Source organism: Clinocottus analis, unplaced genomic scaffold (genome assembly GCF_023055335.1).
Source record: "Clinocottus analis isolate CAN_PGR_092001 unplaced genomic scaffold, fCliAna1.0.p SCAF_15, whole genome shotgun sequence".
NCBI classification, from domain to species: domain Eukaryota; kingdom Metazoa; phylum Chordata; class Actinopteri; order Perciformes; family Cottidae; genus Clinocottus; species Clinocottus analis.
The window spans coordinates 9,132,567-9,160,463 of record NW_027175876.1 but is presented as its reverse complement, the minus strand read 5'-3'; the positions used below and the strand labels follow the sequence as shown (position 1 = coordinate 9,160,463).

The following is a 27,897-nucleotide window of genomic DNA, read 5'->3' as shown; positions in this document are numbered from 1 at the left end:
CAAACATAATTGTAACTATAATGAGCTATTTGTAAAATGAACAGCTGTAAATTAGCCAAACCCTTTTTAACATGTTGCTTTTGAGCACATATTTATGTCATACATGCTCACATTGTATCGGCAATATGCAAAGTCGTGCCTCCATTGTCAAGGAATGATTCATACTTGGCTGCTTCTGCACATGACATGATCTTTTTAGTCCTGCTTCACACTTCTAAGAAAGACCGGATCACCATGTAGCTCAGCCACATTCAGCATAGAGTTTGAACAATAATGGAAGGAATGTTCCATTCCAGCTGCAAATATAATACAGCAACAAATAGTCTGACATCTATTCACTGCACTTTGAATAACTGTGTAGTTCTGTTTTTTTGTTTGTTCATTTTTTTATCATGTATTTTCCCCACTAAAATGAAATTGTACCAATTATAGAGTAACAAATGTGGTCCATTACTTTACAACAGGCAGGCATTCGTATTCATTAAGCAAAGTCACAGGAGAATAGGGTTTTTTATAGAGTTTTTAAATCAAAAGAAATATCATGTAACTGCCACTCGTCTCTTTAGTTTGACATTAATTACAGAAGAGTCATTGGATATTGAAACAGGATATAATTATTGGAAGTATGGTTCAGAAGTAGATAGGCTGGCCCTAACAAACATGAAAAATGAATCTGTACTTTGTAGATAATTTTAAGCTTCAAATAAATAAACTGGGACAAGGCTCCAAGAGGCTCCACTGTGGTGTTTTAGCAAATCAAGAAGAATTTTCACTGGTGTACATTAAAAGATGACAGCCCTCACAAGTTTTCACTGCACATTTTCAGCCCAGAAACCTACAAATGGGAAAATGCAGTAGATATCAGATTAAGCGGTGTGGTTCGGATTGATACACATTCTCAGTACCTCTCCAAACTCCTCATTAGTGACGAAACTAGGTGTTGTAAATATGAAGTATTTGTTGACGCATTTTATTCAGAGTCAGAGTTTTGTTGACGGTGGAAGCGGAAATTTATAATATTTGCACAACATCCAACCTGTTTTTTCCGGATTGAAAATCATGAGCAAAGCCACCTTGTGATGGAATCGCACCAACACCAGCCGCATTGCTAAACTGGCCAAGGCTGTAAGGTGGACAACGGCCCTTTGTCCTCTTCCTACCTTTGCTACTTCCACACCTAACTACACACTACATAGCTGTAGTTGTGTTTCTTTATCTTGCATGTTTGTGACGCAAAACCAGACACTTGCACGGCGCCGACTGGTAATTACAACCAAGCGACTTGAACTCTGCCCTCTTGTCGAGTTTGCATTCCATGAGAATGATTAAATGTAATAAACTGTACAGAAAGTTGCTGCTGAACCAGTTGCTCAGACAATGAATAGTTTAAAGTGATTTAGGAATGATTTCCTGACTTTATTAGGTAATCAGGAAAAGATTAATGGCTTATATGATAATTAAATTGGTTATTACTTACAACTCTCCATAAGTATTGAGGATAATTTTACGAAATATTTTTTTCCATTAGATATTTAGTATTTACTTGGATAGAGGTTTTCCAGGCACGACCAACTGGTAGGAGACCCGGGGAAGACCCAGGACACGCTGGAGGGATAATATCTCCCGGCTGGCCTGGGAATGCCTCTGGATCCCCCAGAACGGGCTGCAAAATGTTGTGGGTGAGATGAGAGGCCTGGGTCGGCCTGCTAGTCCTGCTGCCACCGCGACCCGACACTGGATAAGCGGCTGATAATGGCTGGATGGATGGAGTTTTAAACTTTCAGCAGAGTATTTCAGCAGAGTTAAAGCGATGTTGCGCTCATTTCCTTCGCCTGCTCACCCATTACATCCTCTCCTTGTGTCTTTCTCCCCCAGGATACCAGAGGGTCAGGCTGAAGCCGGGTCCCTCGCTGCCGGGAGACTGCGCTCCCTGGAGGACCAGCTAACCAGAGCCAAGCAGAAGATCCACAGCTTCCAGAAACTCACTGGAGATGGTAAGCAGGGAAGGGCCATGTAAAAGGTTGCGGGGAAGGATTTGGCACAGAGCTTGGAAATATGAAAGGATTGATTTCGAAAGAGCGGGGGGGTTGACTATATACGGTATAAACCAGTCAACGGCTCTTGTGAGCTTTTGCCTGCAGCGGGAAACTCAGTCCGGTATGCTGTTAAACCTGCTGTGGCTCAGCAGCGATGATGGCATAGCCATGCAGTCGGGTGGGCCGGGTTATGTGTGTATTTACCACTCTAAGCAGTGTTCAGAGGAGCTGTCAGGTGAGCTGGGAAATGTGTGAATGAAGTACAAGCAGTGTGAATGCCCCAATGGCAAAACGAAGGAGAGAAAAGAGACGGACGGGGAGAAAATAAAGAAGGACATGTGAGCGGGGAGGGCAGCGCAGGGTCAGCCTTTCAATCTTGCCGCAGGGGAAGAAAAAGCTAAAAATACCCTTCAGCTTTTTTCCGCCCAGGGAACGAGTGAGGAGAGAAGAGGGAGTGCAAGATAGGAACGTAAAAAAAAAAGAATAGCTTTTTCCTCTCCACCTCCTTCTCCTGCTTGAGGCTGTCCTTCCCTTTTCTAGATTTTTTGTTTGTTTGTTTCTCTCCCCGAAACCAGAGCAGTCAGCTGCGGTATCCATGTGTGTTACGCCACAGTGCGCGGCTCGGTTGGGGTGTAGAGTTTCTTCCTGTTGTTAGAACGGTGTGAGAAAAGACACCAGAGAGAGCCACCAGACAAAAACAGTGATCAAGCGCTCCTTATTGAGGTCAAAGCACCACCCAGGGACAAGGAATAATAGAGGAACATTTTAATAGTTATTTTCCAAAACCTTACTTTGTACCATTAGCCTATTTAGATTTATATAATCCAATGCGCAAACATTCTTAAAGACCTCATGGCAACCTTGTTCCTCCCAGCTGTGTTTCTATAAAGCCGCTTTGAATTCATCACCTCATTGTTTATCATACCTGTGCATTAAATTTGTCTTTATTGTGTTGTTGTGACCTGCAGGCCCTGGGCCCACTCAGGAGGAGCTGCGTAGGACGGTGGAGAACGGCGTTAAGGAGTTCTGGTATTTTGTTCGCAGCGAAGTGAAGAAATTGGCCAACGCCGAGCTCAGCGAAAGGCTGAAGTATGCAGACACACTCCTGCAGCACCTGGGACACCAGGAGAGGTGAGCATGTAGTTGCATGAAGGGGGAAATGTCCAAATGTGTCACAAGGATTTGAAGGGAACCGTGATATTTGTGGCAAAGCCAACACTGAAAACAGGTAAACTGTCGTGGTTGGAAAAGTGTCTTATTGAGAATCTACTGCAGAAAGAAGCAGACCTGGCTGGTGGGGCTTTTATTCTGAGAGCAGTTTGCATGTTCTTCTTATGTGTGCCGAGGATTCTTCCCCGAGCCTAAAGTCATGCGCATTTGGTCATTTTGAAACTCAAAATTGACAATAGATGTGTGTCTTCTCTTTGTTTCCTCAACTTAACACACAGTAAGTATTGGAACAATCATTCCTGAATGATGTATTTCCTCTCAATAAATATAACCCCTTCTGATGTAGCGGTCTAAAAAAATTCCTTGTATCACTATAATACTTTGAATGTCAGTTATCACTAATATTTTGTGCTGTGACTATTAGCTGAACTGATATTACTCATCAGTCGCCATTTTTGAGAGCCTTGTGGAGGCAATAGTTGTGCTCTGAAGTCTGTATTCAGTAACTGTTAAGAAACGTTTAAAGCAAGAATTCTCTATTTCTACCTTTTCGAATTCAGATTAGTTTTTCTTATCTTAAAGACCAGATGTTCAGGTATAACTAAATAATCAACAGATTTATTGATGATGATTTTAGTTATTAGCCGAAATCCTCAGTGGAGAGATTGTTAGCGCTAACGGTTGTCGGTATAACAAATAGCTCAGAATCAGTGTTTTTAAATCTCTCCCCATTGTTTCTTTGTGGATGTTGAGTACCGACTCCCAGGCTACTGTTTACCAGCTCTGCCTACTGATGATGTCAAAAGTTGACATATTTGACAGGTGAACTTGAAAACAGCACTGGCGGTGGGTGCTGAGAAGCAAAGGGCAAAGGTCATAGACACATTCTCTGTCATCTGGATGACTTCCACACTGCTGAATGAAGACAGGCCTGATCACTTAGCCAAGTGGCTCATTGTAATCCTGCTCAAGTGGTTTACAGGGCCCATTGTTCTAGTGTTTGCTGCATAAGCTGCTTTCCAAGGACTGATTCCTCACTGCGTAGACATAGGCATGCATGTGCACATAGTCACACACACACACAGTCACAGACTTTCACATGTATTCACTCTACTCTATCTCAGCCCACCAGCTTTCTTTATATCTGCTGCAGGCCGAGGCCAGGAGGGCCAGCACAGAGGTGGAAAGAGCAATGAAATGTTTGACTTGTATAAATACATCGCTCCCTCGTTTAAATGCTGCTCAGGAAGGGTGTAAGGTCCCAAGTTAAATACAAATGTTAGTAACTTTGCGGCCATCCCAATTAAGACCATCACTGCGTTATGGAGAGCTTTCTGTCTCACAAAGTTCAATTGACAGCTGAAAGGAAGCGTTGTGGAAGTTCAGAGATCTGCCAGAAGTAGTTTCCAGAAAGCTCTGATTTCTGGAAACTACTTATGTAATATCCGTTGTACTATAAAACTAATATTAGGAAGTGTCATCCCCAAAATGTGGTTTGGCAACATTAAAACAATACAGTCTATGAAAACGGAGTACAGGCTGGATAGGACAGTATGGCTTAAGCTGTTGTGTTGAAGGCGGAGCAGGAAATGAAAATAAATTAAGAGATTAAGATCAGGTTGGTTAAACTCATTTGACTGTTTATTTGCCACCAAATGGCTCAGAACAGCATGCTATAGGCCAGTGAAAGCGTCACGTTTCTCATTTCTCCTGTTTCCCCATCCTCTGTCTGACTTAAAACCTGGTACTCGCTCTCACCTTGTACTGTAGGTACTCGCTCTCACCTTGTACTGTAGGTACTCGCTCTCACCTTGTACTGTAGGTACTCGCTCTCACCTTGTACTGTAGGTACTCGCTCTCACCCTGTACTGTAGGTACTCGCTCTCACCCTGTACTGTAGGTACTCGCTCTCACCTTGTAAATGCTCTCCCATTGGTGCAGCATCAGTACTCGGAAAGCTGTGCTCCGCTGCCAAGCCGAGCGACTGCAGCCTCAGCGGCTGCTGTCTGAGCCAATCAGGAGCCCCGGGGGAAGCCTACAAGCTGCACATACTGGATGCCCAGGACCACACACAGTTAAAAGCACACGGAAGCCTGCACCCCCCCAATGCATACAGACAGCAGGGCAATGTGGTGTCTTGCTGCCAAATTCCTCAGGGCTTTTGTTGATTTCTTCTTGTTAGATTGTGTGACCAGCCAGGTTAGTTTTTCCCTCAGAGGGTCAATGATTGCTCCCCATGCGCTCCTGGAGGAGCATTTGACATCCGTGCACACATTGTGGTCCATCTTTAAAAATGGGACAATGAGTAATGATACTGTCTTGTTGTGGAGAAAGGCTCTCTTCACTGTGGAAATGGGACATGTTTCGTTTATCTGCTGTCTGTGTCTGTGTGTGTGTGTGTGTGTGTGTGTGTGTGTGTGTGTGTGTGTGTGTGTGTGTGTGTGTTTCTTTGCATGCACTACTGAATATATGCATAGGAACCCTCAGTCACACAGGATGTGACTGATTTGGGTCAAAGAAGTGAGTAATAGATTAAGCTTGCATAAGTGTGTGTTTGTGTTGGAGAAAGAGAGAGAGAGAGTGTGATGTGTTTGCATCTGCCCTTAGCTGCAAGTATCAGAGCCCTTAGGCATGTTTGTAAGTGGATGGTCACGATATTTGGCAGCGTGTGACATGACACAAATTCGCTGTCAGAGGCGTGCAGATGGCAGACTTAATCCAAAACAGAGCTAAACAACCAGAAAGACGCTGTTGTCATCAGTCGGCTTGACAAACGCAACACTTTTTTTTTCCTCTAAACATCCTGAAAGCAGGATGAGCCTTGGGAATGTCAAGCACTCAGTATGCCGTAAACATTTGCCGGTGGCTGTTCTTATCTAAAGCCCTATGTCACGTTGTGGGAACTTCTGCAGGAGACGGAGTTTTACGCACGTCACATCTATATGCAGGAAATAATCAAGTAAAATAATTTATTCTAAGTGAGAATGAAAAACGTCTGCATCTCGACCCGGATTTGAAATAAAAATGAGCGTCATATCTAAGAAGGTCGCAGACAACATTTGCAAGTGTGTAATGTGAGATGTGTAAAATATGAAAGTCTGCTGAGTCGAGATGGTGTTGACATAACTCAATGCTAACTATGTTGATATGGAGTGTACGTCTCCTTTTGTCATTTTGTGATAGATTTATTGTACCGTGATATTGTACATTTCCAACTGTTAATGACCAGGTGGAAACGCCTGTTTTGGGGCTTACACAGTGAATAAGCTTGTATAAGCGTGATTTGTTCTGTACACAAATCACGTAAATCCATAAACGAGCATAAAACCGATCTGCTGATAGATTTGCAATGTCTCAATGGTTCAGAACAACCAGCGATTAAAAGTATTAACAAGAGCTTGTAGCTAATCTGAAATTGATCTCCTGGAAATGTACCTGGACCCAACATGCATCAATTATTTTACAAAGAAAATAGACGCGATACAAAAGAGATCAGGAAATCGTGTGATCCAGGCTCCATCCAAGACGAACAAACATTTTCTGATTTTTTTTCTTCATCTATAATACAGACGCTGTTCCTGCCGGGCGGTAAATAGAGTTAAAGAGTTTCTCTCTTAATTGTCTTTCATTCACTTTGAATAGTTAATGCGGAGGCCAGCCTTTTTAAAAAACACTGCGATCATTGTGCCTAAACAAGCAAATTTATACAAATCACATGCAAATTTTCCAAATTAGACAATACAAAATGGGAATTTATGTTTCTTGAAAGCACTCTCCTCACTGGGAGGAAGACGCATGCGCCCGTCAGATATCAACCCTCAGTCGATGTTTCTTGATGTCTGATCCTGATGTGCGGAGGCACCGAGCTTCCAGCGAGCTCCAACGTGCAAACTCATTCACGTCGTTATCCAGCTGTCAGAGAATGTGGCCACAGCAAGTTCCAAAGCCTCCAGTCCGCAGCTCTTCAACGCGTTCCTGTGATTAACGTTACAGTCCTTGGCAATGAGACGTTTCCATCATTGTCGAAATCAATGTGGTAAATGACGTAAACTGTTCAGTCTCCGCTGTTAAGAGATGTTCACAACGTTGATGTGATGTGGCCAGATATTGTCGTCGTTAATGAGAGAAAAAGAGAAGCATGTACTCTGAGAGTGCGAGTGCTCTGTAAAGATTATTAAGTACCAACATCTCAGATGTGGTGTTGCTGTCCGGGCAATGTTCATAGATTTGATTTTTGAGTGGATTGCTGATAAACACCGTTGCAAGGTGTATTACAAACGTGCAAATGAACCAACAGAGTTTGTAGTGATCCGTGTGTCTTTTCAACTGGTTATCATAAATGAATAATCATAGTTTTGAAATGTGTCTGTTTCTGCAGATCCATCATGACAGACTTGTACTACCTCAGCCAGGCAGACGGAGTGGGCGAATGGAGAACGAAGGAGGCTAAAGACCTGTCGGATCTGGTCCAAAACCGAATCACCTACCTACAGGTACCTGCAGACACACCTGCTGCTCAGCCAACCGGGCTTCCTCGCTCTCTTACACACACACACACACACACACACATTCACGCCACATGTACTGTAGACACAAATACGCGGTAAGCATTGATGTGAACGTTTCCCTCACAGGCACAACTGCACATGTGCATTTTTTTGAGGCCATCTTTCACACTTGCTTGTCTCATTTGCACCATCCATAACAGCCAGCCTTAGTTTCCACAAGCAGCAGGTGATGTGTGTGAGAGCAGACTGTCACAGCAGTTGGATCTGACAAGCAGGATTCTTGTTGCTTGTCAGCGATTTAGTGACACACGCACACACAAGCGACAAAAGACTGACACACATGCAGACTTGCAAAAATGACAGATCGGCAGACGAGCATATGCAGAAAAAAAATAATAAATAAAACAGACACACATAATATTTACCCTGGCTGAGATGGATGCACGTATGCTTAGAGCACTACACGCATCCTCAGACCCGTGACACATGCATTCACCCTCAGCCGCCCCGCCCCCCACTCTCCGTCCCCCAGCTCCGGTGCTGCCGGGTTCCCAGGGCGGGGCGGTGTGCCGCGGCACCGGGCCCTGCAGCATTAATGAGCCGGTGTGTTTGATGAAGAGGACCCAGTCAGTCTGGCTGGGCGGAGACGGCACCACTAACAGCTGCTGTCACCACCGCTGAGGGATCACACCGCTCCACCAGCTGCTGTCACTAATTCATCACACACACACACACACACTCTGGGTCGTGTACAGATGGATTCACCCGCACCTACGCAAGCAATTGCCGCACACATACACAAGATTGATGCACATACTCGTATGCAAAGAGATGCCCTCTGTGTGTGCGTGGGTGTGTATGGGTGTGTATGGGTGTGTGCGCGTGTTTTGCCGTCCCTCTCACACACACTGGCACGTCTATATGTCCACACACTGACAGACTCCATCCTCCTATCCTGCTGTCTCTGCCACCCGCACCAGCCTTTCCCTTCATTCCTGGTTTAACTCACTCGTTCTCTGCGTCTGCTCCATCTGTCCACTCACAACATTCAGTGAACACGGCTGGCTTCTTCAGATGGATTTCTGTTGGATGCGCTTTTCATCTACTTTTGAGAGCTTGGTGGTATTGATTAATAGTGAAGAAGACGGGGTTTGTGATCTTTGGCATGGCGAGATTTGGCATCATTTGTCGCTCAGCAAACGTGTTTAGTACCTAAAAATGATCATCCTTGATGCAACTGATCAGTATTCTTATATTAGTTACTAGGCGGAATAGACTCAATTTAAAACTCATGCGTCGTCATGATTTAGAAAAAAAACATACACTTTTATTAATCCCCTTGGAGAAATTCTTCTCTGCATTTGACCCATCCTTGATTAAGGAGCAGTGGGCTGCCCTGTGAGGCGCAACGAGGGGTTAAGTGTCGTGCTCAGAGACACTTTGACGTGTGAACTGTGGGGGGACTGGGGATCGAGCCGGCTACCTTGTGGTAGCGAGACGACCGCTCCTCCCCCTGAGCTACAGCCGCCCCCAATTAATATCTAACAGATCGTTTGTTGGGCCGTTGAACTGTGCTTACTGGAGGAGACAAACTTCCCAGGCGCGGATGGATTTTCCTAACAGGAAAAGGTAGTTCCCTGACCGGGAATCAAACCCGGGCCGCGGCGCTGAGAGCGCCGAATCCTAACCACTAGACCATCAGGGAACGTTCAATTTTTAATCAAATTAATTTAAGTAAACTAGACCATCATCTAGTCCCGCTGCCACACATTCTCATCCCATATCGGCACAGATTGAAACTCGGCCAGGGCTCCTGGCATCACTTTCTATCATTCACCTATAACGCTCCCAAAGATGCTAGATTCTAAAGGGGGCCTCTGTCATTATTCTTAATGCTTGTCATCATGTCCGATTCCCCCGCAAATCAATTGAGAAGATTTACGGCACGCAGGTTCCCCAGAAACTCCTCAAGCTCAGACTCCAGCTTTAAGTTGACCTATCAACGTCAGTGTTGTGTTTAGTGGGGAAAAACCTTTAAGATTTTAGTCCTGGTTGATTTGACAACGCCTGTGGTTACGAATACGCAGAGTTCAACTCAAGTCTGTGAAAAGAACAGGAGGAGAGAAACGGGTATATCTGTTCTCCATCAGCAGAGCTAGAGGAATGTGCAATGAGAGCAATCAACGCATCCCATTTATTTTTATATTGAAAAGTAAAGAAGACAGCATAATTGTAGCACAGGATAGTGAGTCAAATGTCTTCTGCGTTATGTGAAATGTGCCCATTATACCGCTTATGTTTCCTACATCTTGTCCACATGCATCCTTTTCCCTCGTGTAGGTACAGAATTTCAATCTAGTAGTGGAAAAGGCAAACGCAGCGAGAATTAAAAAGACTGAATTATTATAAACAAAGAGGCAATTACAGAATGCAAAAACGTTAAATGGCTTTTACTGAGAAATATTGCCAGCAGTAAATCGTACAAAAATGGGGTTGGATTAAAAAAAATTTGAATAAGATTTTCTGATAATAATATTTGAGTGTTCTCTCGGTGGAGCTCAACCATAGTTGAGTCATTTTGGATGTGTTTTTCTTTCTAAATGACAGCACTGATGCCTCTTCATGCAAAACAAATGTCTCACAACCTGAGCACTACAGGTGGTTTTACACTTAAGGCATCTATGAGAAAAGACGTTAATTAGCGGGGTATAGTGTGAAACTCCTAACAGAGAGTGTTGAAACAGACATTTACCAAAATGTAGTTGAATTTTTACTTCAGATATCTTCAAGCGTGTGCAGCTCTCTTTCATCTTGCACTGTGTTTTTGAACGTGGGCATCACAGTGGATAATTACCTGAGCCCGACATACTGTTTCTCTTATTCAGTTGTTCTTAGCCATATTCCCTACAGAAACAATATCACGGTGGTCTCTCTGAACTGAATCGCTCTGCGACTGCCTCTATGTTTCACACTCAAAAAGCACACCATTTAAACAGCCACTTAACCTACAACACAGAGCGGTACTCAGAGGCTGCCTTTGTGCTCGCATCTGCCGCCATTATCCTTGAACCGAGTCTCTCAGCGCTTCGGAGTCATTCCAGCCTCATCATTATCAACCACGGATCCGACGCCGGCCTCCACGCCACACGGCCCAAGCACACACATGCACATGGATGCAGACGTTGCGGCTCAGATGCCGAGCTCTGTCGCAAAGAAAAGCTTTATGCAAATTCTTTTGTCAGGATGCCGCTGTAAATTATTAGCACAGTAAGTTACGGCGATGGGAATACTGGTGAACTGGCAGCCTTTAACAGGAAATACCTGTGTGGCTTGTTCTTTCCATGGTGTTATTGAACAGCAATGGTGGTAATCAGTTTTCAGCTCCTCGCCTCCTTTTTTTCTATTTTCCATGCCCCTCTTTCTGCCGCTGTCCTTCTTCTCATTTCATTTCCCCTGTTTATTTATCCTCTCATCTCTTCTACTATTCGCTTCCCGCTCCTTCCTCCTCCCTTTCTTCCTCTTCGTCGCCTGCTAGCGTGCGATAGGCAGAGTTAGCCGGTGGGTGCCGCACGGCCTGATTACTGTGAACCATCCACAGCTGCAGCCGCCTAATGAGGAAAACACTCCCATCAGCCGGTAATTGCTGTTTAGGAAGCTGGTTGGCACCAGCGTTGCCGAGTCGCTCAGACCGGCTGCCGAGCGAATCACAAACCGCCCGGCGACCCATCGACAACGCAGCGTGTGTCACTCTGTTGGTTCTCACTTTTTTACACAAAAATGGAAAATCCTTGTTTCTCTCCCCCAGTGCCTCTCATTTGGTGTTTTTCTTCCCATCAGACTGTAAGATAGTGAAGCTAACTTAAGAATGATGAATGAGAGTGAGTGAATTAGGAATGGGAGGCAGAGAATCAGAGAGAAAAGGATATGAGGAGGATAGAGGGAACATAGGAGGGGAGCAAGAGAGGAAAGGTTGGTACTGAGGCTAACTCACAGACACAACACTGTTCTTCAAAGACCAATCCGAGTAAACCAAATTATAACCAATGTAAAGAAATCCCAAATAAAAGCAGATAGTAGATCGGAATGTTATCTGGTCCTAAAATGAGACTATGAATTGGCTGAATATCTCTCTCCTGTTGGAAAGCTGAAGCAGACACTGTTCCAAACTAAGCACAGTCTGTGTCTACAAACTGGCAAAAAGGTAAAGACAGAAATAATCTTGGCAACCAAGAGAAAGTAGAACAGGTGGTCACTGTCGACAGGTGAGGCTGCGATGGAAATCCGTTGACAACAATGTTACACATTCAATGAAATAAGGAACATTTGCTTTAACAAGGTCAACTATGTAATGGCAAAGAGCTTAATGACCCCTCACATTAAAGAAAGAGACAAGCCACACAGTATCTAGCTGCCCAATATGTATCAACATGCCACAACCGGAGGGACTGTGAATTACACGCACACACACACACACACACACACACACACACACACACACACACACGCACACGGTGGAATGTGATCTGTTTGATTGTAAGAGGAGAAGTGATTACTGAGTGAATGGTTCTGTTTCTACATACTATCCATTCCTGGTGACTGGAGATTCATTTCAATACTGTCCCCCTTCATTGTTTCATCAACGCACGCACGTACGCGCACACACACATACACACATTTCTGGAATTTGTACCAAACAAAGATGTTTTCTTGAGTCTGTATGGTACGATGTTTAGTCCAGGACATCAATATCTAATTTAAAATGGTCCGTATGTGACACACATTTTTGCATTGTGCCTCCTCCCATTTGATAATTACAGTCAGCTATATTGTGGTTTCAATAAATTGTGCAGACCTAGCGTTGAATTGAAAAGGGAAAAATAATCAGAGAAAAGGAGATTACAGACAACAAAAAAGAGATTAATGAAGAATAGATATAAAAGGATAAGACTGAGAATTGTTCTTATTGTCAACAAATACCAAAAGACCTAATTCAATGAATCTGTCTCTTACTAATGTCCATCCTCCCCCTGTCATTGGCAGGCTGCCCTGCGCGTATTGGTTCCTACTGACAACTTCCATCTGAACATCTGCAGCTCAGTACTTTCTTGTAAATGTTACTCAAACATGGGCAAATAGTGCATCTGGGGACTATATTCAGCCAACCATGTATGTGCCAGTGCAATAGCACAATGTATGTGGATACATTTACTCTGGCCATGTTCATACCATTGAAGAAATATGACAGTGCAACAGTGCGGTTAATTTATGTGTTTTTAATATTTCGACAACAATGGTGAGAACGTCTATATCAGGCTTTGACGGCACAGACAATACTTGTTACCAAAGCATAGAGAACAGCAACAGTTGTATGCTTAACAATAAGAATGAAAGAGACGGCTGAAAAAAAAAAAGATGGAAAAAGTTCGCAAAAGAGTCATTTTCATGGCTGTCACAGCGGGAGAAGAAAAGAAAAACCAAGTGGCAGGTAAAGAGGGAGAGAGGCGAACCGAGAGAAAAGAGTGAGCGGGTATAAACTTGGAGCAAAGTGGCGTATGAGACAGGGAAGGGGGACAAACAAAACAATATCAGCCATGTGTTATTACGAGTCAGAGAGCAGGGCTTTGAGAGATACAAGAAGAAGGTCAAGCAATAAAAGATGTTGAAACATTCCTTCCTCTCCTTCTCTCCCAGAACCCCCCAGACTGCAGCAAGGCGAGGAAACTGGTGTGTAACATCAATAAGGGCTGTGGTTACGGCTGCCAGCTCCACCATGTCGTCTACTGCTTCATGATTGCGTATGGCACCCAGCGCACGCTCATCCTGGAGTCCCACAACTGGCGCTACGCCCCCGGCGGCTGGGAGACCGTCTTCCTGCCCGTCAGTAACACCTGCACTGACCGCGCCGGGGCCACCACAGGACACTGGTCGGGTAGGTACACACACCGGCACGCGCACGCCATCACCATTGAGAGCCACGCGCGGCCAAACGACTATGATTGGTCGCTTAATAATCGAATAACCCGTGTTGTCTTTTGGTCTATCGCTGCTAAGAGATTGGGTCTGCCAGACCCAATGTTTTGTGCTGCTACAGCAAAAGCAAAGTGTGAATTCCCTGGCTAAGCAGGACTGTGCAATTCCTGTTCAAGCACTTTGGCAGCCAATGAAGCAGCAGCAGGTTACTGCTCAAAGGTTTCAGTGCCAAGAAATCCAGTGGCTTTTTCAGCAGCGGAGGCTGGAATAGAGGAGGACGAGGTTGCTCTCAGGTTTCTGAGAGTAAAAGGGGAGATCAAATATAAAAAAAAATAGTAATTGTTTGAAATGTACCGTGTATCTCAGTATCTCTCTTTTTAGAGTAAAATGCTTCAACAGCGACACCTGCAGGACAGACGAGAGGTGAAAGGGCAGTCTGTGTGAAGCGGTGAGGTCGGGCAGAGCAGGACGACGCCTGCTGTCCTCTTCAGGGCAATTATATGAACTTTATTGTATTCACGCTAATTTGTTGTTCACTAAAATGATGTTTCAACGGTTTTTCCCCAGAATACAATATTGACATTGCGTTCGTCCAATGACGGTTTCCAAATTCCATCTTGTGTTCTCTGCCACTGTATTGTGTGTGTGTGTGTGTGTGTGTGTGTGTGACGATCTGACAGAAAATAGATTCGCGATAGATTCATTGTCAAATTAAATACAGCGCCGCCACTCTATCCATTATTCCAATGTTTCTGGTGGCCACAGATGGTATTGCAATAAAACGTCCCAAGAGACACATTGTGTAATGGACCACCTTTGTAAAACAGACATCTGTAAAACTGAGGACAGGACTCCAGCTATACACATAGTTAATTATTACTTCATAGTGGTTTAATCTTTTATAAACTTTTCAAAAGCCCAGAGAAGCCCAGTGAAGTCATTTTTTATGAATGACTTCACTCCTGTACGTTTGTGCCGGGTCTTGGGAACGAGGATGATCGCTCGGTTAAAGCAAAAGCTGTACGTATGCAGAATTTATGCGGGAGTCCTGATTGTCTATAATGAACACCATGTTCAAACATAAGCTAATTTATATGTGTACATGGTATCGGTATACCTGAGACTTGATCGATGTGCTGGTTTGGGGGGAAATGCGTCTCCATGCTAATGCACACGCAGCAGAATCATTTATGAATGAGATTGCACATTGACATGAGTGGAAATTGTGATTTGTATATGATTAATGGATAGTCTTACATTGTAGGCGTGTTTGTCTCTGTTCAGCTGACAGAACCAAAGATCAGTGATGATTTGGAGGTTTTACTATGATGCGTGTCGCTCTCTATCACTTTCTTTGTCATTGCTTTCTTGTTCTCATCACTGCATACCTTCAGCTCTATATATTTCTCCTATCGCTTCTTTTGACTTGTGCTCTCCTGGGCTCTCCCTTCTTATCTCCTGCTCTCCTTGTGCATTCCCTTTCCTATTCTCCTGCCTTTCATGTGTCCTTTTCCACTATCTAATGTCTTTCTCTGGTGTCTGTCTTACAAACAGCCTCCTATAGATCCATATATGCCATCTGGCTGCTTGCAGCCGACAGTCAACTCACTACAAATGCCACTCCCCAGAATCTGGTCATTTCCAGAGGCAGTATTTTTTGTTGACCAAGCCAGCTAACAAGCCAAGCATAGCTAATGTAAGCCTGTTGGGTCCTCTGCTTCTCCCTTGGTCATGCCTGTTTTGTTAACAGGGTAGGTAAAATCATTCCTTGGGACACTTGGCCACAAAGGAATACTAAAGCCTTGGATTAATAAGTAGATATGTATTGAATAGCTCACTAATTAAGTGGAATGTTTTCTCATACCAGTACAATGAATGTGGATGTTTGCCTGAATTTGCCAATGTTGCAGTATATTATTGGCCTTTTAGTCTATGGTTAGCCAGTGTGTATTATCTACCATGCGAATGCTCTGAGATGATAAAGGGTGTGCATTGTGCCAGGAAGGCTTTGAAACTTCGAGACATCATAATTTAAAAATTGGGTCCGACATTGGGTCTCTGTTGTATCATTTCAAGGGCAACAATCCTTTCTCGTAGCATTCACAAAAGTGATGAGCGTGCTGCTTTGGGTGTATACTTTTACACAATGCAGTGTTTGTCTTTTGTTTGTCTAACCTTGTGTAAATGTGGGAAATTGACATTGTTGGTATGTTATGTAGCAGCCCTATCATTTGTCTTTACATGGTTTGCCCACTTTCGTTTGAGTGGTTTCCCCTAGGATGAGAGTTATTTATAGACTTGTTTATCGAGCGAGGATGCAAGATATACATGTGACAAAGTCCACGACAGCAATAAAGTCATTACAGGATCTGCTGATTTTCTTCCCTCAAATGGGAAGTGGCAAAAACAAAACATTACAAGAAAATCCACATTTGGATTAGCTTTTTGTGTGAAAAATCTGTAAAAAAAAAACAAAAAACATTGTTTTAATTTAAATAAAACCTGTCAAGAACTTTGATTAATTAAAGTTGGTAAACTAGGAACTACAATCACAAAACACATATTTTATATTAGATTATGATTATGTAATGGGAATATGGGTAAAGATTGACCCACCTTTCCTCTGGGATCAGATACTGAATAATAATGACGATACAGTACCGACACCCCAAAAAATGTTTTTTGCCTCAATAAAACACAGTTTACATAGTTTGTAGTTTGGAAATATGACTTCAGATCTGAACAGAAAATCAATACAAGTGTTTAGTACTTGTGCTCCAAACACATATCTGTCAAAACCAATAGAAAGTAATACGTTCCAAACCCAGCCCTTGTGTCTAATTTACCCACCAGTGCATGTTGCTGTTTTACAGCATTATGTTCAAGGCACAGCGTGAGAGAGCTTCTAGCACACCTCACAGGCCTGGTGAAACAGACTCAATTCTGAACACACAAAGGGGAAACTATAGTCGCCTCTTGGAACAATGGTTCGTTGATCAAAGAGCTAATTTGCCAAAGAGAGTGTATTCCTTTGAGCTTCTCTGTAGAGATATTACTGCCTTATGAGTGAGTCTGAGAGCAGCAGGGGAAACATAATGTTCCCTGCCATGTAAAGACTGGAACAAGAGTTGTCCACGTTCATAAACCCTATCTAAGATGTATTATGAATGGAAAGGCTATGTATTGTGTGTCTGTATGGTGTCACTCCTGGTTCTCCAGCAGCTGAGTTAAACTTGTGCAATATTTATGAGGCAAAGTACGCATCATAGGCTTAAAATACAGTGTAGGAATGATGTGTCACTTCAGACCTATGCGCTTTAAGACTCATACAGGGAAAAAAATATGCCGATGCTTTGGAGTTGAGATGAAATTTAAAAGAGCTTTGTGATCTAATTAAGTAGCTGTGGGAGGCAGACGTACTTCATCTCAGTACATTTATGCCAGGAAGTGCAGGCCTCCAAATATGCCCATTCCCCCTTATGTGAATCATGCCAATGCAGTTATATAAGCAAAGACAAGCCTGGGAATATTTTTCCTGTTCAATATTTAATGCTTCTACCAATTTATATTCAGTTCATGTTCAGACATTCGCACACATAAATTGAAGCCTCTGTTTCTGTCCTTGTTTTTCACATGTTTTTTTATGTACTCTTTCTGTGAAAGGCCACTTTTAATGACTCATTATGCCATTTAGGTGGAAGTGTGTCGTGGACGTGTGGTTGCAGCTATATTAGGGCCTGTCTGTGGCAGTTACAGAAGCCACTTTATGCTGAAAGAACACAGGCCTCAAACTTGTTTTTGTGTAATCAGGGGTTTACTCACACACACACTTGGCCCCAAAAAAAACCTCTCCTTGGGTTTTAAGACTGAAAGAGAGTGAAGGTTTTGTCTGCCAGGCATATCCCTTCTGGTGCGATGAGATTAGCTTGTGCTCTTGGTGTGTATGTCTTTTTTGTGTGAATACACGTTTCTTTTTATTGTCGTTTTTTATTTAGATTCCCATTAGTTGTCGGTGTTGGATCACCTTATTTTTCCCCATCCTGATCCCAAGACCCCACACATGCATGTTAATGTGTATTCTCACGAGCATTTCGGTGGGTGGGTACATGCGTGTTCATGGACCGTTGCAAGAGGGGCGTCTTCTGCACAGAAAGGTGACCTTTCTAATCAGCCCTGAGCTTCTGCCAAGCAGGACTCGGCCTGAAGGCACCAACGCCGGACCAACACCCGCCCCCCATTCAATTCAATTCAATTTATTTTGTATGGCCCAAATTTACAGATTTGCCTCAGAGGGCTTTACTATCTGTACACATACAACATCCTCTGTCCTGAGACCAGTGGAAACTCCCCCAAAAGAAAGCTTTAACAGGGAGAAAAAGAGATGAAACCTGAGGGAGAGCAAAAGAGGAGGATCCCTCTCCCCGGATGGACAGAATCCCCCACCGCCCCTCCCTTCCAGCCCAGGGCCCGACACAACCTTGATAGAAAGGAGCTTACCTTGGCCTTTAAACAAGGACAGGCAAAGAGCAGCTGTCAATCACAAAAGCTGGACTCATAAGGGTTGGGGGAATTGGATATATGCTGGTAGCAGAATAGGAATTAATGTAAAAGGGATGAAGAATAATACTGAAAAATCACACTGCATCACAACGTAATATTTTATTTTTGACAGAGTAACATATTGTATCGTAAGCTCAATAGAAAAGAGACAGAAAGGTTCAGTGAACCCAGAGATGTTAGTCAGTGTTGTCAGTTATTTGACAGAAAGCTTTGCTGACAACTTGCTGATGTCTCCAAACTCCATATACTTTAAAACTGAAAAAGGAAAAAAAGGTCTCAGTTATCTTACGGGAGCAGGTATCATGTCAGAAGTTAAAATAAGGCTGTGGCTTTCCTAATCCTCTACATTGGATACAAGGTCTGAAGCAAGTCACTCAAGTCAATTTTATTTTCAGAGCGGAAATCAAAATCTCAAAGAGCTTTACAATCTGCCGCTCCTTCTATCCTGAGAACCTGTGCTTTACTAAGGAAGCTGCCCATACAAGTAAAACCTTTAGTCAATCTGCAGAACATAAATCACCAGCGGTGTTAATTATCCATTAATTACTTAAGTTCTTATCAACCAAAACATGTCCAACATTTGATAGTTTTACCTTCTCAGATGTGAGTTGCTTTTCTTTGTGTTGTCTCATTGTACATGGAACATATTTGGGTTATTGTCTGTTGAGCTGACAACAATTTGAAGACATAATGAGCATGTTTTTCTTGTTGTTGATATAAGATAAGTTAATATATTATTGAATAGATATAAAACATTTTGCATCAATGACATTGAATATAATACAGAAGTTACAGCCCCACATGTGAGAAATGCTCATGTTACTCAGTTACTCGCGTTGAATATGTTTTTAAATGAGTGTTTTCCCCTCTCTAAACCACCAGGAGAGGCCCACGATAAGGACGTCCAGGTCGTGGAGTTGCCGATAGTGGACAGCCTCCACCCTCGGCCCCCCTACTTGCCCCTGGCCATCCCCGAGGACCTGGCCCCACGCCTGCACCGCCTGCACGGCGACCCCTCCGTCTGGTGGGTGTCCCAGTTCGTGAAGTACCTGGTGCGACCGCAGACGTGGCTGGAGAAGGAGATCCAGCAGACCACTGCCAAGCTGGGCTTCAAACACCCCATCATCGGGTGAGGACCCTCGTCTGTCACTTCTCAGTGTGGCTTGCTTTGTTCCCCCCTTTTTCCTGGCCTTATAAACACTTCAATAATAATTACTGTGTTACTTTTGCATTTCTCTCCATTAGCGTTTGCAAAATGCTGCACAATCAAAGCAAACAGAAGGAACAGGAAGAAGAAAACAAAAGACACGCCGTGAGGCTGTGGTGGAATACAAACGCTGCTTTGGTTGAGGTTAATAGGAGGTTAATACAATAGTATTAAAAGTAACTTAATCGAATGGAAGTGTTTAGTTTGATTCATTTTCTACCTTTTATTCATCCTTAGAAGGCTTTTGCTTGTTTATTCCTTCTGGGCTTTACACTAATACAGCTATAATATAATATTACATACGATGTTCATGCAAATCAACTTGATTAAAGAAATGTCATCATGCTCTTCTTTTTAATATTATGCTTTGTTTGATTCTGCCTTGTTTCATGTACTGTATTAATGTCCCCATGAGGGTTTTCAGTCTCAAGGCAAATCCAATTAATTTAATACTGAAGACCTCCTCATCAGATATGGTTGCGAAGACAATTGAATGGCTGAAAAGTATCTCTGACAGATTTGAATATGAGTAAAACCAATCAAGACAAGGAGAGAGAAGCATGTAAATCAGTTAATGGTTGCATTAAAAACAGAGTAGTCTTCAGTAGTCGTTGCTGGTTGAAGGATGAGATTGTCTGTATTCTATATCTTTCTTATTGTCAACCAATGCCAAGACATGAAGGAGGTTTACAATCTCAGCCTTGTGTGTTAGCATGCTAACATGTGCTAATCAGTACTCAACACAAAGTACAGCTGGAGATGATGAGAATGACATCTGTTTTGCAGATAGTTGGTCCAAAACAAAAACACTTGACAAAAAAAAATTGGAAGTAAAGATGGTGCTAAACTGAAGGATAAAAGATCACCAGAGTCAGTAGACTTCCTCCTCGGGGGAGCATGAATTTACAGTTTTTCGTGGCAATACGTCCAATAGCTGCTGAGATATTTCAGTTGGGACCAAAGTGGCTCACCGAGCAGCATTCCCATCCCCAGAGCCTTCCTTCTCTTTCAAACGTCCACATCAGGACACAAGAGAACTTCCTCATTGCAACACAAAGCACCAGGATGCAGACGATGTTTACCGCTACACACCGTCAGATGTCATCGATATCGTCCTGCCTTTTGCGTGAGTGAGAGGTTCTTTTCTCACAGCTTGAAACGTCTTCTGGTCCAGTATCCATGATTGGAAAGTATTTTTCCAGTATGAGGTGCTCGGTTCCCATGAGAGCCAGCGCCTGTGGGAACGTATGCTGTCACAATACTGTACGCCGCTTTTAATAACAGCTTCTCGTAAATAACTCGACAAGTCTTTGAGCGGAGCTTCACACCTGGATCAAATAAGACTTTGCAAATAATTCTCCTTGGTCTCGCAGAGGGATTGAAGGGATTTACTGGATAATGCACATAAAGACTTCCATGAGGCTGAGTAGTTTAAAATATACGTCAAGAGTTATATTGTAATAGTGTGTGAAGTCAGTCTGTCATCCTCAACATAACGCTCACCTCCATATGTTCATATCGCTGTTCATCTGTTTAGCTTATCCATATTTTCTCACCTTCTTTGCGTCTCGCTACAAGCAATCGTCGCCATTCTTTCTTACTTTTTCTGCCCTCAGTTCTGACTTTCTCTTGTAACACTCTGTGTTTTTCCCCGGTCTCCCTCTTTCTTCTTTCATATGCTCTTCTCTTTGGTTTTTACCTCTCTGCCTTTCATCTTCCGGCAGCTCCCGTCTCTTTCTCCCCAGCTCTTTGACTCTCCTCTCCTTTCTTTTTTTTCCTCAAATTATTTTTCTTTTCGGTGACTCATCCCAACTTTTTCAGTCTTCCCGTCCTCTCACATCCTTTCATTTGAGATGGTTGCTCTGTCTTCATTTGTTCATCCCTCAAATTGTTATATAGCTATATGTCTCCCTCACGTTCCCCGGGTGCACATCCCTCCCCACAATGCACTTGCTCTCATGGTTTTACACCCATCTCTATCACTGCTCTTTGTGTTTCCCACTCCCCCACCCCCCTTTATACACTCATTTATCCCACCCTTTCCTCCCTCCATATCACTTGGGAAAGGCTTATTGAAATCATGCGCTGGGTAGAACAAAGTTTTCATCCCTCTTTTCCCATCCCTTCTCAGCTCTTGATACATCCACTCCACTCTGCACTGATGCTGCAACAAAGTGCCTTTGCGCTTCTGTCAGCAGTGTGGGGGAAGGCGATACGTGTGTGTGTGTGTGTGTGTGTGTGTGTGTGTGTGGGAAAGTGAGACACTGAAAGAGCTCCATAGTGTGAATGCAAGAGAGGGAGCGGCAACAGTGGGAGATGCCGGGGTTGATGGAGAGAGTACCAGGAGGAATAGAAAGGCAGCTTGTCCCAGAGCGCCCAACAAACGCCAGCTCAGTCACTCTCGCCCTGCCGCCCTCTGAGGACGCGAGACGCAGGAAGGCTGAAAGCAGCTATCAGCACAGCTCCACCCTGCCACCGTTTAATGTGACCTAATGGGGAGGGCGGGACAGCGAGGGAGAGAGAGCGAGAATATGTTTTAAAATATCCAGTCTCAGTTATTTTACAGTACTGTGTGCGTGTATATCATAACAAAATGTTAAATGTTTTAGATTTTTTTAATTAGATAATCTCTCAGTGATAAACACAATAAATAAGTATATATAAATAATACAAAAATGTGCTAATATGATTCTAGGTCAGGTATTTCCTTACTCTTTACTTGGCATCTTTCTGTGGAAGAAAAACAGCATCTAATCTGAATTTTCAAAATATCTTAATAACTTTCAAATAATTTTATAAGATTCTTTTGAGCTGGGGCTCATTGCAAGTGATCCTTATAACAATAAGCCGCAGTAATTGACATAATCAGAACAGGTATGTGTGCATGGAGTCAGCGTGGTGTACAGAACACCTTAATAAGACATGTTGGCCTTCCTTCAACGTGTCACCCGTCCGTCATTATGAAACAGTGAAGGTAAATCTTAAGAACAACCCTCACATGATTTGTGTCGTTCTGCAGCAAGCGTAGATGTGTTATGGTAATGTCTTCTTCATAGGCGGCTGATGGGCATCCAGAGGTCAAAGCATTTATTTTGCCCATATGTACTATTGTCACTAACTGCCTGAATCAGCATCGCGGTGTTGAGTGTGGGTGTGTGTTGATGTCTCTAATGCATGCTTTTACGCCCCCACCTCGAGGATTGCACTGTTTTCCCAGTACGGTGTGAACCGAGAGAAATGCGTTGAATTATTGAGGCAGTAGTGGGAGCGTTCTGGAGAGGGGAGGCAATAGATGGCTAAGAGCTGAGCAATGCCTCAGTGTGGTCTCTGCTGCTCTGACACAGAGAGAGAAAAGGGCAAGATAAAAACAGAGTTCACAGGAACCAGAAAACAGTAGACATGAAAGACGTGAGGGAGCAGGAGAGAGGGACCCGAACAAAGGATGGAAAAGCTTAGAGCCAAGACCTCTGTCCGATCAGAGACGCCGAATAAAAGGCTGTGACACACCTTGTAGCCCTCTCACCAGCCTGTCCTCACTCTCACATTCTTTTGGGGTTTCTTTACCACGTAAATGGAGGAGCTATTCCTGCGGCCACTGGTAAAAAAGAAAAAGAATATTAGGTACAGCCTGTTTATTCTCTTTCTCGGAACCTCTTACTCTTTTACTTTTTATTTTGTTCTACCTCATTCTCACAAGAGTGAGAGGCAGCCTTGAGGTTACTGCAGCTATTTGAATCCCTAAAGCGATTGAGAACTCTTGAATGGTGGACACCAAAGTGTCCTTAAAAAGGCTCTTGACCCCAGATGTTCTCGTGGAGCTGCTCCTGGGTGAGCAGGAGACAGCTGCTTGTATTGAGAAGCTCCCGGGTAGCACTATATAAATTAAGTGTGACTGTTCCCCCATTTATGAAGTAAAAGGTTGAAAGGTTTTTCTCTTAGATTTCTGAAATTGAAGGCCAGAAGTCACAATTCAGATGTGACTGGGTGGTTTTGTAATTGAATAGTTGTGGACGACATGAAATGTTTCAGCGTCAGTTTGAGGGATGCGTCCGTGTCATAGAGGAAATGTTTTTTTTCTTCCCTTCTTGTCCATCTTTCCTTCTGCATGCGCGCTGTGTTCTTTCTCTCATGAGTACGGCCGCTGACAGAAATCTCTCTTTGTCCTTGTGTACTGCAAGCCATGACGAGGAACCCCAAAAGAAATCGATCATGTTCAATATTTCTCTCTCTGTCAATCTCTATTTCTGAAATAGCTTGCCTTTTCTATTCTTTTTTTCTTTTAATTTGTCTTTTTGTCCCATAATTTTTTGTTTGCGTTTATAACAACAATGGAAATATTTCCAAGGTAAAGCATTCAAGTCGAAGTGCCGTTTACAAAGAATACACGTCCACATCAAAAACTAGCTTGTCAAAATGATTTCAAAGATGTAGAAAATAAAATACATACAGAACTGTGATTTGCGAAGCTCACAAATTCCTTTGATAAAAACTATTTGTATTATTCGCCAAAAAGATTTTGGACTTCCTGCTTTAAAGCCTGCGGTAGCAAAGTGACCAAGACAGCGTTTCTCCATCTTAGAAAAGTTGCCAAAGTAAGGTGGTTCTTAAGAAAGCCGGATGCCAAGAAATGTGTTCATACGTTCATCACTAGCATGTTGGACCTTCATAATGCCTTCTTCAACGGCTGCAGAAACATTTAATAGGAGCTCGGCTAGTTCAGTGCTAACTATATAACTCTAAATAACTACATGACTGGTTTTGGCTACTCAGCTCTGGCTCCTCATTTCTTCCAGAATTGATCTTAAGGTGCACTTACTCGCGTGAGCTCTTTATGATATAGCACCTTCTTACTGGAACCAACAAGACGGTCCTTTAATGATGCTGATATTTGAACTGTTCGCAAAGTACTCAACAAAATTAGTGCGGAAACCGTTTTTAGCGACTCCGGTGCTCGACTCTGTGACACGCAGCCCTGCTGCATCAGATATGCAAGCTCTGTTGACATTTTTAAATCAACTAAAGACCTATTTATTTAGGCAGTCCTTTAGTATATGTAGTATTTATAGTAGTATAATAAGCCTTTTTTCTGTGGGGTTACACAGGGACATGATAAAAAAAATGACGTAATGATAAAAAAAAATTAAAAAATGCCTTTACTTAAAGTAAACTGATAGTTCTCAAGCTGTTCTGCTTTACAGTACAAACAAACATTGCTTCACGGTGTAGAACAGGAAGTTCTTGCAGCCGACATGGAAGACGCTGTAAGAGCCTCACATCCATCGTGGCACCACTAGTGTGAGACAGGAGCTGCCAGCTGTGCTTAACTTTCTTTATGGTAACTTAACAAAGGTATCAATGCCAGCGTAATGTTTCTTGGTGCATATTTAGAGAAAAGGTTGTTGAAGTTTTGCGCTGTGGAAAAGCCTTGCACTTTAAGAATTTGTATTACCTGTAAATTGTTTTAAAGTCTGTCAGAACTGCAAAAAGAAAAGTGCACAGGTGCATTACCTCACATATGTACTCTTAAGGGGCACCACCATAACGGTGTTAATAGACTTTTATAGCTGAGTGCAGGTGCACAAAACAAGACAATGCTAGTCTGTAACCCTGGCTGTGTGTCTCTGTGTCTGTAGAGTCCATGTGAGGAGGACGGACAAAGTGGGGACGGAGGCGGCGTTCCATCCCATAGAGGAGTACATGCTGCACGTGGAGGAGCAATTCCAAAACCTCGCCAGACGCGTCCACATCGACAAGAAACGAGTGTACCTGGCCACTGACGACCCCTCCCTGCTGCAGGAAGCCAAGACCAAGTCAGTTTTTGCAAGTGTTTGAGTGTGTGAGAGTGTGTTGATGCCCATTGTGAGTCTGTCCAACTGATATGTGAGAGTATGTTTATCTATGCATTTTCTTTCATTTTCCCTTCTCTCGTCTGACTCTGACTCTTGACTCATGGTCCCTTCCAGGTATCCAGACTACGAGTTCATCAGTGATAACTCCATCTCGTGGTCGGCAGGCCTTCACAACCGCTACACTGAGAACTCTCTCAGAGGAGTCATCCTGGACATCCACTTCCTGTCTCAGACCGACTTCCTGGTCTGCACCTTCTCCTCACAGGTCAGTCCACTTTTTCCACTCCAGTATTTCAATGACACTGAAGTTGTGGGTCAAATTCAAGTATATTATAGTGTAGTGTATAATAATAATAACTTGTTTTTGTTTTTCAGTCAGATTAACTCTTACAGTAAACATAATAAATACATAATTGTGTCAATAATACAAAAAAGAGAGAGTTCTTAAGAAGAGGTGGCTTTAAAGTTAATATTATTTTTGACTACTATGCTTAAATAATACATTGACGATGAGACCAACCCACCAGCCAAATAAATAATTAAAGAATAAATAATTAATTTAATGTCAAGGCAAAAACATGAGTTCTGAGTTTGGATTCATAAGTTTTAACAGAATCCACCAGTTTGATGTCCAGAGGGAGGTTTTTCTTCTTCAGAGGAAGAGGATGTGATGGGACTTCTGTTTCCCTGCGGGGACAGACAGGAGCCCTGTTGTCTGTCCTGAATGGAGTAATAACTTCACCAACTTTGATTTGTGCCTGCCAATAGACAAGGAAGCAAGTTTTGACGAACAATATATTAAAGTGATTCCCATAAGACTTCCTTCACGTTTTTCTGAATGCCAATAAATTACGGTTAAAAAAGATTATTGAACACTGCCTCTGTCAGTGGATGTCACACCAAACGTTCATGCTCAGGTCAGGAGATAACAATTTATCAGTTTGTATGAAAATAAAGTGAATTCCACCCACTTATGAAGGCAAACCAGACGAGCCAGAAAGCTTTTGAATACAGACCTTATGCTTAGATTGTATTTCTCAAACTGCTTTTTCCTATAGAAATAATGGGCTTTCAAGCAAAAATGTTTTTGTTTTGGAATGAAGAATAATAATTAGAATATTTCAGTTTATGAAGAAGAAGAATCAAGTAACGGAGATTAATTAATTAATATCACGTGTGAGAACTAACCAAAAACACCTGTAACATTGTATTATTAAATCTGAACAGGGTTTAAAACAGTTCATGGCTTTGTGTTAAAATGGGCGTTCGAGAGATAGGAGATCACTTGATGTTTTCAGTTTGTCACAAGGCAACCCCGAAAGTTTTGCTAATCACAATCGTGTGATCGACAACAACCTCAGTGTCTCATTTTCAGTCACAGGATTCAAAGCCTATTTATTACGGCTGACATTAAAATGGCATTTGTCATCCATTATCCTGATCGTCTCAGCTTCCAAAGTGCTGTTTTATGGTGAAGTATAACGTGGAGTAATCGGGTTTTCTGCCAGTCCTAAAAATAAAGTGTGAGCCTCATATTTCCTCATCACACTGGGTTTCATATTCCACTGGAAAAATCTGACTGGTGGGAGTCGCTTAGCACGCGTTAGCCCTCTTTTACCTGGGCTGAAAGGAAAAGTGTTTGTCTCACAGTGAGAAGTCCTTTTGTCCCTCTAACAGCATGCTCTCACGCCTCTACGGCCTTTCTATCGAGACAAATACATGCGCATTTCTAGATTCAAGACGATAATCCCCGGCTCCGTTTCTGTCCCAGGTCTGCCGCGTGGCCTACGAGATCATGCAGACGCTGCATCCAGACGCTTCCTCCTTCTTCTATTCCCTGGATGACATTTACTACTTTGGAGGTCAGAACGCCCACAACCAGATCGCCATCTACCCCCACCAGCCGCGCGACAGCGAAGACATTCCCCTGGAGCCCGGGGACGTGATCGGCGTGGCCGGCAACCACTGGGACGGATACTCCAAAGGCATCAACCGCAAACTGGGCCGCACTGGCCTCTACCCTTCCTACAAGGTCAAAGAGAAAATCGAGACCGTGAAGTACCCGACGTACCCCGAGGCAGACAAACTGCTCAACTCTCAAAAGAAGTAAAAAAAAAGAGGAAAATTTTAAAAAAAAATAAAAAATAGAAGAAGAGAAGGAGCGAGGATAAACACGCAGACTCCGGTTCCAGGGAAGGAGGCTGCTTTTGTACAGAAGAGAGATGCGTACTTAGCGCGCTAAGCTGGGAAGAAAAGAAGACGCCCGTACCCAGGGGTGATACGAGTGAGAACGCACTCTGTGTGTTTACGAGAGCGTGTGTGTTTGTGGGTGTGTATGTGTGCGCGAACGTGTGTGTGCACTTGTGTAAATGCCTGCGAGTATGACAGGTTATGGAAGACTTGCACCCTACCACTACTCCCCCCCCGCCCGATGCCCTGTCTTCGGTTCTGTAGAGATGTAGACATGAACATTGATTTCAACTAAAGCGAGAAAACAATTAAACTCTACACAACTGACCGAGCTCGCTCTCCCGAGACAAGACTGGGGCTACTGTAAGACTCGCACGACCCTGAGTGAGCTTTGAATCAATGACTTC

General features: G+C 43.2%; 1 protein-coding gene and 1 non-coding gene across 3 annotated transcripts in view; one reads left to right on the top strand and one right to left on the bottom strand.

The window, feature by feature from the left end:
- The window catches only part of fut8b (fucosyltransferase 8b (alpha (1,6) fucosyltransferase)), a 78,183-nt gene extending 50,758 nt beyond the window's left edge, over positions 1-27,425 (top strand). For both annotated transcript variants that reach the window (XM_068577408.1, XM_068577409.1), the window contains 8 exons: positions 1,876-1,994; positions 3,005-3,167; positions 7,585-7,699; positions 13,406-13,643; positions 19,127-19,373; positions 25,085-25,261; positions 25,415-25,565; positions 27,072-27,425. In XM_068577408.1, the coding sequence (XP_068433509.1) occupies positions 1,876-1,994; positions 3,005-3,167; positions 7,585-7,699; positions 13,406-13,643; positions 19,127-19,373; positions 25,085-25,261; positions 25,415-25,565; positions 27,072-27,410 (1,549 nt within the window). In that variant the 3' untranslated portion in view covers positions 27,411-27,425. The remainder of the gene's footprint in view (positions 1-1,875; positions 1,995-3,004; positions 3,168-7,584; positions 7,700-13,405; positions 13,644-19,126; positions 19,374-25,084; positions 25,262-25,414; positions 25,566-27,071) is intronic.
- Positions 9,348-9,419, bottom strand: trnae-cuc (transfer RNA glutamic acid (anticodon CUC)). The gene has a single exon. It is a non-coding gene; the product is annotated as a tRNA-Glu (tRNA).
- Positions 27,426-27,897: the final 472 nt, after the last annotated feature.